This window comes from Furipterus horrens, unplaced genomic scaffold (assembly GCF_987537825.1).
Source record: "Furipterus horrens unplaced genomic scaffold, mFurHor1.1.pri manual_scaffold_11, whole genome shotgun sequence".
NCBI classification, from domain to species: Eukaryota; Metazoa; Chordata; class Mammalia; order Chiroptera; family Furipteridae; genus Furipterus; species Furipterus horrens.
Genome location: NW_028327181.1, coordinates 70,263,176 through 70,276,757, shown reverse-complemented (window position 1 = coordinate 70,276,757; position 13,582 = coordinate 70,263,176). Strand labels below are relative to the sequence as shown.

Genomic DNA, 13,582 nt, shown 5'->3' with positions numbered 1-13,582 from the left:
ATTTACCAAAGTAAGTCTCCACAAATAACAAAGAAACAGCTTCATGCAGACCACCTTCTCTGGTTTGAATTCAGTTAAGTCAGACATAAATAACTAAAAGTCAAAACAAAAAATTTATGTTTAGAAATGTAAAAAAACGTGTAGTAAGCCAAAGAAGAAATCATATTTGAAATCTAAATATTCTTTACCTGGTATGATAATAAAAATTCTATATATCTTATGGAATGTAGTTTGAGTGGCATCCAGAGTGAAATCTGTAGCCTTAAATGTTAAAAAAAAAAAAAGAGAGAAGGCTGAAAATTAATTACTTAAACCACCAATTCAAGAAATTTTTTAAAAGGCAACAAAATAAACCCAAAGAGAGCAGAAGAAAGTAATATGCAATATATATTAATAACACTCACTATATATCTTATATATTATATATTATTTTATATGTTACATATAAGAATATAAGCTATATCAATAATATATAATAGCAAAAGTTAATGAAAGAAAGCAGTGTTAACCAAACTAAAAATTGATTCTTTGAAAACCTAGTAGAAAGTAGACAGAAACACTAGTTAAATAAAAAAAGGGAGATCTCCGGCACAACTGATCCAGAAAAGAGGAAGATACATATCCAACAATATTTGGAATGGAAAAAAATGGACATTATGGATAGATGCAGCAGAGAAAACATATTGAGAAAACTGCAAACAGCATTTTGTTAATAAATGTGAAAATCTAGGTGGTATGAATAATTTTCTTGAAAAATCAAACGTGTAAAAATTGACTCCGGAAGAATAGAAAACCTAAAGAGATCCATAGCCATTAAAAGACATAGAATCAGTAGTTAAAATTCAACCTAGGAGATGTCTATCCCAGACCCAGACATTTTACCAGCAAGTTCTACCAAACATGCAAGGAACATGTAATTCCAATTTTATACACACTGTTCCAGAAAATGGAAAAAGAAGGAATATTTATCAGTTCATTTTATGAGGCCAGTATAACCAGATGAATGCAATACAAGAAGGAAGAATTACAGCCAATTTGACTCACAGACATGGATATATATAAAAAAAAAATCCTACAATGAAATTAGATGTCGACCTTCATTCATTCATTCATCCTTTCATCATTCAACAAATATTTATTGAGCTCCACCACGCACCAACAGGCAGCGTGCTAATACAGGGAAAGCAGAAATGGACAGGAGATTAGGGCTCAGGGGAGGAGATGAGCAGTAAAGCAAATGATCACACAGGGTAAGGTACGGAGAGGACATTCCGGCAGGATGACAACAGTGCATACCAAGGGGGATCTGACCTGGTCAGAGAGGTTAGGGAAAGCTTTGCAGGCACCTTAGTGGAATAAGAATGAGTGCGGGAAGGAGGCTATTGCAGGGAGTCTGGTGGGGGATCTGGGATGCAGTAGCAGGAAAAATGAATATGAGAGAGATTTAGAAAGACTGAAATACCCCTTACTACTGACCTTCATGATAGAAAGTACTTGGGAAGGGGTTACCCTGGAGAGGGGTCAACTTTGTCTCTAGGATGATATAGAGGGAACCTTAAATGAGGTTCAGATTTGGGAGAAAAAAAGCAAGGTTTTGGACATGTTGAGTTTGGAGGACCTTTAGGAAGGCTACGTGCAGATGTTGACTCAGAAATTAACCAGAACCTAGAGCTCAGTGGGGAGGTCAGGCTGAAGATTTCCAGGGGCATTGGCATGCAAGTGGTATTTACACCCATCCCTCAGAGAAGCTCAGCCAGAGAGGGTGTGAAGCTGGGGGAAAGAAGGAACACAAATACTTAAAGGAAAGGCAGGGGACGAGTCAGGGCAAGGAGACAGAAGGAATGGCTGGAGAGACAGGAAGAAAACCAGAAGAACGTGGGCATCACGGATGCCAAGGGAACACTGAACTGCAGGAAAGGAGTGTCCAACAGTGTCATGGGCTGTCAAGATTTTAAGAGGTGGAGTACTGAAAATGGGCTTCTGGAATTCTCCTGACCCAGGGGCTACGTTAAGTGAGTGAGCTGGAGAAGAAATGCATAATACAAATAAGCTACTCTAATGAACACAGTGAAAAGGGGAGTTTTTTTTTTTTTTTTTTTTTTTTTTTTAGGACTGAAGCTCTTCTGTATCTTGGTTATGGTAGTGGTTACCTGACTCTAGGCATTTGTCAAAAGTCAGAATTATAGACCATGAAGAGTAAATGTTACTGCATATAAGTTAAAAATAAGTAAGTAAAAATGGAGATTGAAGCTCTAGTGCTCTCCAGCCCCTCTCAGGGTTTTAAATTCAGTTCATTGTCAGCTTGTGTACGCCCACAACAGGGAGCAAGAACACCCTACTCCTGCCTCGTGAGGACAGAATAAAATGTGTAGGCAGCAGAGCCAAAGGGCACTGCACCGATGGCCAGAACCCCTTTTAGGAACTGACTGGTGGGGGCAGGGTACAGCCTGGTGAGCTTGGCTCCTTTGGGACCCTCATAGAAAATGAGGCCGTTGGGTAGCAAAGGCCTTTCTACCCCCGATGGTCTGTAGTTCTAGCATAAAAATTCCAAACAGAATCCAATTACCTGTTGTCTGCATTTTGTTATTGAGAATAATCATAATAAACAATTACTGTAATAACAACTGGCTCTTAAACACATGAGACCCCAGATGACTTGGGAAGCAGCTTGTAGCTACAGAAAATGCTTGGGCTTGTGGTATAAAGCTCTAGAGCACCTTCTAAAAGTCATTCAAAGTAGTGATTGATAATAAGCATGACCCTTCTAGGTTTACTGTGAAAAGGCACTTTTATATTTGCTCACTTCAATCTCTCCTCTCATCCCATCAATCCTGACAGGGAGGAATTATTCCAATTTAGGAAACAGGGGGATTAGGAGTCTGGGCACCCCAAGCTTTGGCTGGTGTTTAGATTTTCCAAATCTTCCACTTTTCCGGGACCACAGTGGATTTGGCACAGGTTTGGTGTTGAGTGTATTGCATTGTGTCCTAATCCTATGTCAATTTAATGGGAAAGTGTTAACTGGGCATCAATTCATGCCATATTAACTCAATTTATTGTAATAACTTAAAATAATAAGGATAATGGTTTTAAATACCCCATCAATCGAATTCAGCCTGAATTTGGCCAGCCTGGAATCTGCTGGAGAAGTGTGAGGTGCCTTTGGGAAGCTACATACATAGTCGTTTTGGAGTTTTCAGTGTGGGGAGGGATGAAGCCAGTGTTTATTAAGCACCTACTGTGTGCCAGAACCTGCAGCTGCAGGACACGGCTCCTAAGGTGGCGGGCGAGAGGGGATGTCTAAAGCTACCTTTAGCCACCTCCCCAGATGGTGGGGAGGCTTGGACTGTTTTAACCGCAAGCATTTTTACTATCTTGGTATAGAAATAATAAAAGTATAACGCAAGAGTTGGAGAAGAGTTTCTTGCAATAACCACCCATTTCAGCCATCCCAGAGACGCTTCAAAACTATTTTTCACTATATACAAAATTTTGCTTTGGACCCCCATAATTTGACCTTGACCCCCTATAAACCCACTTTATTATTTTTTAAAACTCTGTATTATTAGAGCGGAAACCCTTTCTTCAGCACTTTCTCACCACTGGAATCGCGTCAGTTTCTCAAAGTTCCAAAATAACCTTTCCCGGGCACGGATTCGTACCTCTGCCGGGGAAGGGCGGGGAGCGGCGCAAGCTGTGCCGGTGTGGAGCGAGAGCCAAAGAGAACTTCCAGCGCGAAAGGAAAATAAAACTTGTGGCTGGTGTTTATGCGAGAGGGTCTCGGCAATCCTGAAGCCCCTCGATTCTGGGGGATTTCGGGGGCCGCCCGAGGAGGGCCAGGGTTTGGGTTTGATCCCGACGTCCTTGACCTAAATTTCTGCGCTGTGGCTGGAAAAAGGGCGCAGAGCTGGGAGGGCGTCTGGTGCCATCCCCGGATCCCGGCGGCCGCGGCCAGCGAACTTGAATGGAGAGGCCGAACTAGCAGGGGTGGGGGTCGTCTTCTCCCCAGCCCGACTGAGAATCTGCCGCTAGCTTCCCGCGCCTCCCCCTCCCACGATCCACCCGCTCCTCGCAGCCCATGTGACCCAAGAAAGTCGGGGTGCGCTCCCTCAAGCCCGGCGCCCGGACCGCCCGGAGGCGGGGCTCCTGCGGGCGGCGAGGTTCGCGTACCGCCCCCGTGGGTCCGGCCGCGGGGGGCCGCCTGTGCGCGCGCGGGCAGGCGGGGGCCGCACCGGGGTGCGTGACGTCACCGGCATTGGTTACACGACGTTATAGAACTCCGCCCCACGTGCGCCGGGGAGGAGGGGGGAGGAGGAGGAGGAGATGGGGGTGGGGAGGAGGAGGGGGAGAGGTGGGGATGGGCCGGGGGGGCGGGGACGGGGGGGTGTGCGAGCGGCAGGGCTGAGCTAAGCCGAGCCCACGTGTGACGGCTTTCGCCGCTGCCCCGGCTCCGCCGCTCGCAGAGAGATTCGGAGGAGCCCGGGCGGGGGGGAGGAGGAGGAGGGGGAGGAGGGAGCGGGAGATCTCGGGGCTCGGAGTCGGCCGCCGCTCCGCTCCGATCGCTGTGGGGCTCGGATTTTTGGGGGTGGGGGGGCGGGGGGGCTCAGATATGGAGGCAAATGGGAGCCAAGGCACCTCGGGCAGCGCCAACGACTCCCAGCACGACCCCGGGTAAGTTTCCAGCCGCTGCCCACCGCGCCGCCTCGGGCTCGCTCTCCTTGCAGCGGCGGGGACGGCGGTGCGCGGAGCCCGGCATCTCCTGCGCCCCCCCGCCCCTCCCGCGCGCCCCCCCCGTGGAAGTTACACACCTTTGGATTGCATTTCGCCGTCACCTTCTCCCCCACCCCACCTCTCGGCTCTCGCTTGCTCGCTCCCCCCCGCTTTCCTTTTAGCTTTTGTAAGTTACACGTCAAAATGGCCGATCTGACATCGGTGCTCACTTCTGTTATGTTTTCTCCCTCTAGTAAAATGTTTATCGGTGGACTGAGCTGGCAGACCTCACCAGGTAAGGGAGGGAGGGGGGGACGCCTGGGTCCCCCCCTTCTTGGCTTCTTTATTGCTCTTTGTTATCCCGGTGTAGGATCCCCCCCCCCGCCATTGGCTCCCCACTTCTCCTGTGCAAGGTTATTTTTTTAAATAGCAAATCCTTTCCGAGCCCTCTACGCGACCTCTGTTGCCGAATTTCCCCCGCGTGTGCAAAAAAATGCAAAAACAAAACAGAATAACAACAGAAAACTACTTTTGGTTTTTGTCCTTGATCAAAATTTGCATTGCTTTTTCCCCCCCACACCTTCTCCGCCCCCCCCCCCATCTCTCTCTTTTCTCTCTACAGATAGCCTTAGAGACTATTTTAGCAAATTTGGAGAAATTAGAGAATGTATGGTCATGAGAGATCCCACTACGAAACGCTCCAGGTAAACCATCCCCTTCTGGATTTTTGCCTTTATTTTAGAACAAAGTTTAAGTGTTATTTTTGGAGGTGTCTTCGGAAGTAGCTAAGCGGATTTAGAATGGGGCTCTGGCATGTGGCTGGTTTCGAACGTCGCTCTGTTCCACCCCCCCCCTCCGTCACCTCCAAGGTTATTATAAATTGGGGCTTGAACCCTGTCTGGATAGAGATACCCATCTCTCCGCCTGAAGTCCTTCTCCCGTCGCTCTCTTTCTCCTGTTTAAAATGACATTCGGCTTCATTCACTTTCCACATAGTTTTTTAAAAATGTGTGCTTCTTCCCACTCCCGGCTCCCCAAACTCTTAAGCCCCTCTTAGAGAGCTGGATGAATCTCTCCTAAGTGCCGGGTTTTCATCGGGATAAAACAAAGCGTTAAGAAAGGGAAGGGGAGGAGGGGGAGAGGAAACTGAGGTGGCGAAAGAGTGGAGACACCAGCTTTTTCTAAGTTACCTTCACCGGCCCTGCCCCCGTTCCACTTCCCCCATTAACCTTGGTAGATTTTCCTGCGAGGCGGAGGGCTGTAGACTGGAGGGGGTTTGGAGGAGGGGATGTGGGGGGCGGCGGGGGGCAACTTTTGCTCTCCATTCTGCAGTAGGGCTCACTCCCTGTTGCTCTTCGTGGTGTCACATTTTCCTGTTTTTTTTTTTTTTTTTCTCCCCCTTTGTCTCATTTCAGAGGCTTCGGTTTCGTCACGTTCGCAGACCCAGCAAGTGTAGATAAAGTATTAGGTCAGCCCCACCATGAGTTAGATTCCAAGACGGTAGGTTTGCTTTACCTCGTCGTGGTTGCTGTCGTTCGCCCCTTTGCAGGACTGATGTGGGCATTGACAGCCCCATTTAAAGGGACAGTGCCGTCTTTTGCTTCTGTGCTGAGAGCCGGGTACTTTAAGCAGAGCTTGGGAGTTGGCACTAAAGTTTGCTACCATCGCTGGGTTTGGGGTTTTCTTTTTAGAGCCTGTTCCACAGCAACTCCAGTTGCTGCCAAACTAGGCTTGGGGGAGGGGTCGGCTTGGGGGGTGGGTATTTTCAGGGCTAAGGGACCGTGCAAAGAAACTCCAGCACTGAGCAAAGGCAACTTTTCTTTGTCAGCAGAGGACAGCACACTTTACCAACTGTGGCTGTGGGAACTGGCTTTCAGAAGGCACAGCCTGCTTCCTGGCCCAGGGGGACGGGGCCGGAGGAGGGGCGCTAATCGCAGGTCCAGGCAACAGGTTCCTCTCGCGGTGCTTCGGATTTGAAATGGGGTTTGAGAAGGAAAGGAGGCGCTCCCAGGGCCAAGCGGGGCATCCAGTGGGTGGCTCCAGATGGCGTGAAATCTAAGGCTGATAAGGCCTTGGGTTTCAAAGTGATTTTTTCCTCCCTTTTCTTTCTTAGATCCTTTATTTCGAGTGTGGGTACTTTTATAGCATTATAAGGTTTTAACGCTTGGTGTTGGGGGTCGGGGGTGGCGGGAGGTCTCTAAGAGGTCGGAAGAGGAAGGGAAGAAAGAATATCAGCATATGGTAATACATTTAATGGGAGGGCTGTATGTATAGTGTTTTATTTAGACTCCTGTGTTGGCTCTGTCTGCGTCTCCCTTCCGTTTCTGTCTTCTAGAATTTCCCCACAGTTTTTATACATCTGCCAAGGCAGGGGCCCCACGGTGACGTTGGGATGCAGTGCTGGGCTGCGTGAGACTTCACCTCTCTGGTGGGGTCGGGGGATACGGCAGGCAGCCGGGTTCTAGTCCCAGCTGCCCCTTACGAACTTGGGAAAGTTGTTTTCTGCCTCAGTCCTCACCTTCCTCTTCTCTAAAATAAAGGAGTGAAACTGAGGTGATCTTCTAAGTCTCTTTTGGCTTTAACATTGAATAGAAGAGAAGGAAAAAAACAAAACAAAACACAAAAACCTGGCCACTTTTGGTGCACCTGCGTTGACTTCGCAGATTTACTCTCTCTGATCAGAGATGAGGTGCATGGCCCACTAATCCCCAAGAAAAGACCCCACACACTCTAAGCTGCTTTATTAATTGCTGGATTTGCCATAGCCCCCAGCCCAGCCTTTTTGCACTTTAGGTCATCTAATTTCAGGGATGATCATTTGTAGATTGATAATGGATATTTGGAGAATTGTTTTACTCTTTGACTTTTTGGCTAGATAGTTCAAAAAGCTAGTGAAATTAGAGGACAAATATTTCCAAGCACATTCAGGAATGTATGATCTGCCCCCCTCCCCCTACTCTGATTGGGAGAAAATAGTATTTGGTTTCTACAGTGGCTGGTGGGTCATAGCCCTCAGTACTAGGTGCAAAGCCTTCAGTACTCCCTCCCTAATTGTTTGTAGACATGTTTTAGTCACTATGATTTAGTATAACATAGCTTTTGACTTTGTTTCAACCGTTCAGTGCAGGAGGCAGAAGCGGTTGGTTTATTGACATGGAAACAGAGGATCTTGTTTACCTTAAAAGCTTTGTTTAGGTAATGGCCATTCACATCCAAAATAGTACCCTAGTCTTTTTCCTAGAGGATTTGTAGCTACAGTAAGTAGAGCTGTACCTAACTAACTAATGTTTTAATTTTTTGGTAGTTTTCTTTTTTGTTCATTTAAAAAAAAATAGTTGACAGGGACGTGCAAAAGGTTGGGATTTGCCATACTTACCTTGACCTGTCTTCTCCCTTAGAAATCTCAGCACACGGAAGAACTCTCATTGTGGTACAGCATGCTGTTATCACAACACACAACACAGGGATTTGGAATTGGCTTTGAGTTTTGTAATTTTATATATATATTTCATTCCATTCTCTTCACTGCTCCCTTCCCCCTCGGCTCCTGACCTCTTCCCCAAAATGTCCGGTCCCTCACCTTTTACCCAACAAACAAGATGACTTATTATTGCAATTATGTGCCTGTCAGCTAAAAAAAGAAAGAAAGAAAGAAAAAGAAAGACTTTGGGAGTGTTTATGAAGAGACGTATCTGTCTTACATTTGGTCAACAGAATGGAAATCCACACCTGTTGTATTTCTCTTGTAGACAGCTCTAGTCAGTGCTGAATGCACCTGTAGTTGCGGTAATGTTAATCTTGATGAAAGGATAGTTTTCTAGATCAGAGATTTCTGTCTCTTTTAGTTTTTGAAAAACAATCTCTCATTTCTCAGGTGATGTTTAAAGGTAGAAAACAAACACGTTGCAGGCTTACATTAGGTTTTTAAACTACCTTAATAAAAGTGGTAGATCTTTGTACATATTATCCGCTCGGGTCCTAAGGGATGTTAAGTCTGCAAACAAGAATTATCTGTTGTGTGCCTTTCCTCCTCTGTGCTTTCCCCCAGATCATTACTCTTTTTTTTTTTTTTAACCCCATGGCAGAACTGAAATCAAGGTTCAGATTTACATTTAAAAAGGGGGGAATTTTAATATGAGAACCAAAGCCTATAAATAACTTGTAGCAATATTCATGCCGTTCTCCACGTTAAATTTTACCCAGAGACTCATGACATTTAGAAATCTAATGAAAACCAACAATGGGAATATTTTATTATTCCTTCCCTCCCTGTATTTTCTATTCAACAACTTTTCCCTTAGCTTGTTAGATTCAGATGCTTCCGTGGGAATTGTTTTGAATTTTAAAGCCAGTCCCTGATGGAGACTTATGCGTTTTGTAAGTGGTCTAATCTAGGGTAGAGGATGTCTTCCCACTGGGATTGGGGTTAGGGCAGGGGAATACCCTGATTGTTACACTACATTCTGGCTTTTTTGAGTAACTTTTTTTTTTTTTTAAATCCTCTTCTCTTGGTGGCCTTTCTTTTCTAATTTGGGTTTAGGTTGTTCAGAAATTTTTTTTTTTTTCTCCCCTGTGATTTTTAAAATCCAGGTGGATTTAGCTCATGTGTTTCTTTTTATTTTACTTCATTATTATTATTTTAAGAAGCAAATTGGGTGCCATAGTTTTCTGACACCTGTTTTCTTTTGAGCTATAACTACAGAACAAACAAACTATGCCTTTGATTAATCTTAGGTAACTTTTGCACAAACGCGTAAATTAATTCAAGCAAAGCATTTTTGTGTTGGATGTCTATGGGGAGTTTTTAGATGTTGTTGATTTAAAAATTTTGGAATCCCCTTCCGCTCCTGTGTTGCTTAGTTCTCACCTGGGAGAAGAAATACCATCCAGTCACCTACAGCTGGAAGAGTCTCACATTGAATTTTCAGGTTGTGATTTTTTTTTCAGTGATGATTTTCTCCTAGCCAAGCATTGCAGATTAGATAGATGCAGCTGCCATTTACCATTCAGGATCTGTGGAAGAGAGGCCCTGGCCTACATAAGAACACATGAGATCTGGTTTATTAACAGCATCACACATTGAAATGCATGGTATTTCAGAAAGGCTAGTTCTATTTATTACATTTTGGGAGAAACCAGTAATGTTTGGATCCAAGTCTACAGAACTTTTTGGGTTGCCCGAGAAGTTACTAAAAGCTGGGTTATAAGCCTGAGAAATGAGTGATTAATAATTAGGTGATAAATCATACAGTTTCCTCTCCTCAAAGCATAGCAATTGACTCCCACTTTTCCATTCTTTCCCCAGATTGACCCCAAAGTTGCATTTCCTCGTCGAGCGCAGCCCAAGGTAAGGAGGAGAATCGGTTAATAGGATTGTAGCGCCCAGAGATGGTTGCCAAGGATTTCGAGTTTCAAACAGAGCACTGGCAACGCAGCATTGAAACCCGGTGCCCAGGGTTCCTTCAGGGTGACAGCATGTGGCTGTGAGAGGCCAGGCCGGGTGCTCTGAGACAACCTGTGTCTGTAAGTGAGCCACGGGGAGGTGGGCCCTAAGCATACCGCTAGTGCAAGGACAGGCCTGATGCTTAGTGGGAGGACATGGCTCCGTCTGTTGCAATATTTATGCAAGTGCTCTATTTATTTTTTAAGCAGTGCTGAGATCCTATCAGGAAAAGTTGGACATTTCCTTGTGACTCTTTTTGGAAGGTACTCTTTTAAGGCCTTTCAACTTGGAGTTCACAGAGAGGAGCAGAATTTAAGTAAACAGCTTGTGCTTTCCTGGGAAAACAACTCCGTAGACCCACAAAGCCCTCACTCTGACAGAGGAGTCCGTGGCTTTCCTGGTCCCAGGCTGGTTGGGTAAATCAGGGCACACCTGAAACCCACAGTGCTCCTGCTTTGTGCAAGGCAGGGGCCTGGGCGGAGAGGTTCTGAAAAGGTTGTCAGCTTGTCTGAGTGCTACTACAGGACTTGCTTAAAGGCTCAAGATAGGCCTTCGCTTTCTGAGAAGTGTGTCACTACCGCAGTTTGCACTGAGCTTGCCAGGGGTGGCTGTGGGAAGTCCGCTGCCCACGCCTCAGGTGCAGTCTGAAGGGCTTAGGGCTTACGTGTTATGTTGGCACTTTTTCATTAAACTTTTTTTTTTCTGGAAGAAAGATGTTATCTGCACCTTGTGGCCTTGGCATTCTTTCAAGGAAAGGGGAAAAGGTGAAGCTTCTGATTGTAGGTCATAAAAGGAACGGGGCTGTGGCTTTAGCAAATTCCATTTATTTCTTTAAGCACGGTCTCACAGAAATGGAACCTTGTAATTGTGTCAAGGGAGGAACAGCTTTGCACACGAATGAAGAAGTTGGAATTGTGGATGATGTTTTGAGAATTTCAGGTCTGATTCCGCCATGAGATTTCCCTGCCTCCCTCTCTTCCTTCCTTTTTTCTATTTTTTCCTTCCACACAATTCTCCCTCCCCTCTTTCTTTCTTTCTTTCTTTTTTTTTTTTTTTGCTTTCTTTCCTTCCTTTCTGTCTAAGGAAACACAAATCCCTTAAGTAAATATAGTGAAATACTTTCTTAAGGCATTTTTTCCCCCTAATATTAAGCAAGTAACAGAACTTAATGAGCCAAAAAAGTTAGATTATTTCTGTACTGAGCACAAACTTTGGGCCTGTCTTAACTGTTTGAAAGGTTGCTTTCCAAACTCTGTGTGATCCTTGACATTTCAGGAGGCTTCCAGAATAAGCAGTATTTCCTGGGTTTGGAAGAATTGCTGTTTCTTCCATAAGTGGGAATCTTCAAATTTCCAGGTTAGTCGTTTGATTACCCAGAACTAGGGTCAGGTTATCCTGGAGGGAAACTGGAAAAATCCCTGACTTGGTCAAACCATGGGTTTGACCTGTTTTCTCCTTCACTTTGGCCCGCTTCCCCCCTTTTTGAACCACGATGGCAATATTTCATTTTGATATACCGTGGCATTTGGTTTTTCAGTGATGCATTCAACTTGAAAACGAGACAGAATATTTCTTAAACTTGTCAAAGTGTACACACACATATCCTCCCCACGCCCCCATCCCCCGCCCGGAGTCTGGCAGTTTTCAGTGAACTATCACACTTAGATGTGAACTGACATTAAACCATTAGAGGAGGACATCTTTCCATGGGGTTCTAGGGAGTTCGTGACAGTCCCTTGTTTTCTATGACACACTTTACGAAGGACTCTCCTGTCCATTATCTCCGTCTGAATCCCAGGTCCTGTGACATCGCGCACATGGCCTTCTCTCAGCCTCAGTTTGCTCATCTGTAAAATGGCAGTGACAACAGTAGCTCCTTCGGAAGGCTGTTGTGAAGAATAAAACAGCCTGGCCCGGGGTGAGGGCCTTTGTAACTTGTCACCACCATTGCCACCACCACCGCCATCACTATTGTGGCTTTAATCATTTTCCTTGTGGTTGATGTTTTCAAGCTTGACAGCCTGACTTTAGCTCCTGCCTGTGTCACTCATTAGCTTCGTGAATTCAGGCAAATCATTGAACTTCCCTGAAACTCAGTTTCCCCATCTCATCGAGTGTTTGTGTGGATTGAATACATTATTAAAGGTAAAGTATTTAAAGACCTGGTGCAGTGTAATGCCTGTGTGTTACCTGCTGTTCTTACTGTTACTTTAGTCAGGCCCCCATACCAGTTCTGTGAGAGAGCTAGCATTACTGATGCTGTGAATGGAATTGATGGGCCAGGCACTGTGGTGCACTAACTCATTTAGTCTACACCGCTGTCCTGTGAGGTGGGCAGTGGTATTATCTCCATTGAGGAAACCAAGGTGCAAATGGGTTGAGAAGTGATACAAGGAACCCACCCAGGCAACCTGGCTCCAGGGCTGGCCCTCTCCCAGCGTGCTAGCCCATGGGGGTAGCGTTGTATCACTTCTCCGTTATGGAAGAGCAGATGACACCAAGTGGTCAGCAGGCCATCAGGAGCGGTGCCACAGCCAGCTTCTCAGGACTTGGAAGTGCCACGGTTGGGTGATTAGCCCAGCCCCTGGGGTATCATCCCACTGTGCGATACTGTCTGGTAGCTGTCTCTCCATCAGGCCCCTCCGGGCATCTTTTCAGATGGTTCTGGAGCTGTTCAACCCCAGGAGACAGCTGGGGAATTGGAGAGGTGTGTGGGAGTTGGGAGTCGGGGAGGGGGGAGAGCGCCTTCCTTGTCCATGGGTACTTCCTGATAGAGTTTGAGCCCAGCCACAGGGATTTCAGAGTGAAGCCAAAACCCTGCAGTCAGGAACAGAGAACTTTAAGGCAAGCCTTATTCATATCTTGTTTATCTCCCTTCAAAAAGACTTCTGTGCGTGTGCCTGGGTCCCGGGGGCAAGGTGAGCTGTGCCCCTCCTCGCGACTGGGTGAGGAGCTTGTGAGTGGTACGTGGGCGTGTGTTTCAGTTAAAATTCATTTCAGCACTTCCTGGCTGCCCTTCCTTGCTAACACTCGCCAGAGAAATATTCCGTGGAGGTGTTAAAACAAGAAAGAAACTGTAACTTAATATGAAAGAAAATCCCTGGCAGTGAGGAACAGATCTCGTCTTAGTACTGTCATAATATTCTTTAATGTATCACATAAATAAAAATCCGTTTTGACCAGAATTTTAACGAGCGACCAGAGGAAGGGTTTTGAATCCCGCAGTTCATTTATCCCCCTTTGCGATGTAAATGTTCCCGTCTCAAGTGAAGTGGAGTGGGGCTTTCTTAACTAGTCGCGGGGCGGCCCCTCGGAGACCAGTGGCCGTTAATTAGTGAAGTACATTTGGATCAGGAGAAGATCAGTCTGTTCCGTGTCTTTCTATTTCTTCGGATGATTATTTCATTTTGTGAAATATGTAAGAGTTTC

At 45.8% G+C, this 13,582-nt stretch overlaps 1 protein-coding gene across 8 annotated transcripts in view; it reads left to right on the top strand.

Moving 5' to 3' along the window:
• The first annotated feature begins 4,609 nt into the window (after positions 1–4,609).
• MSI2 (musashi RNA binding protein 2) overlaps positions 4,610–13,582 on the top strand; it is a 371,942-nt gene continuing 362,969 nt past the window's right edge. For all 8 annotated transcript variants that reach the window (XM_090257700.1, XM_090257694.1, XM_090257698.1 and 5 more), the window contains exons 1-5: positions 4,610–4,671; positions 4,965–5,005; positions 5,333–5,414; positions 6,126–6,210; positions 10,016–10,057. In XM_090257700.1, coding sequence (XP_090113826.1) covers positions 4,610–4,671; positions 4,965–5,005; positions 5,333–5,414; positions 6,126–6,210; positions 10,016–10,057 — 312 coding nt within the window. The remainder of the gene's footprint in view (positions 4,672–4,964; positions 5,006–5,332; positions 5,415–6,125; positions 6,211–10,015; positions 10,058–13,582) is intronic.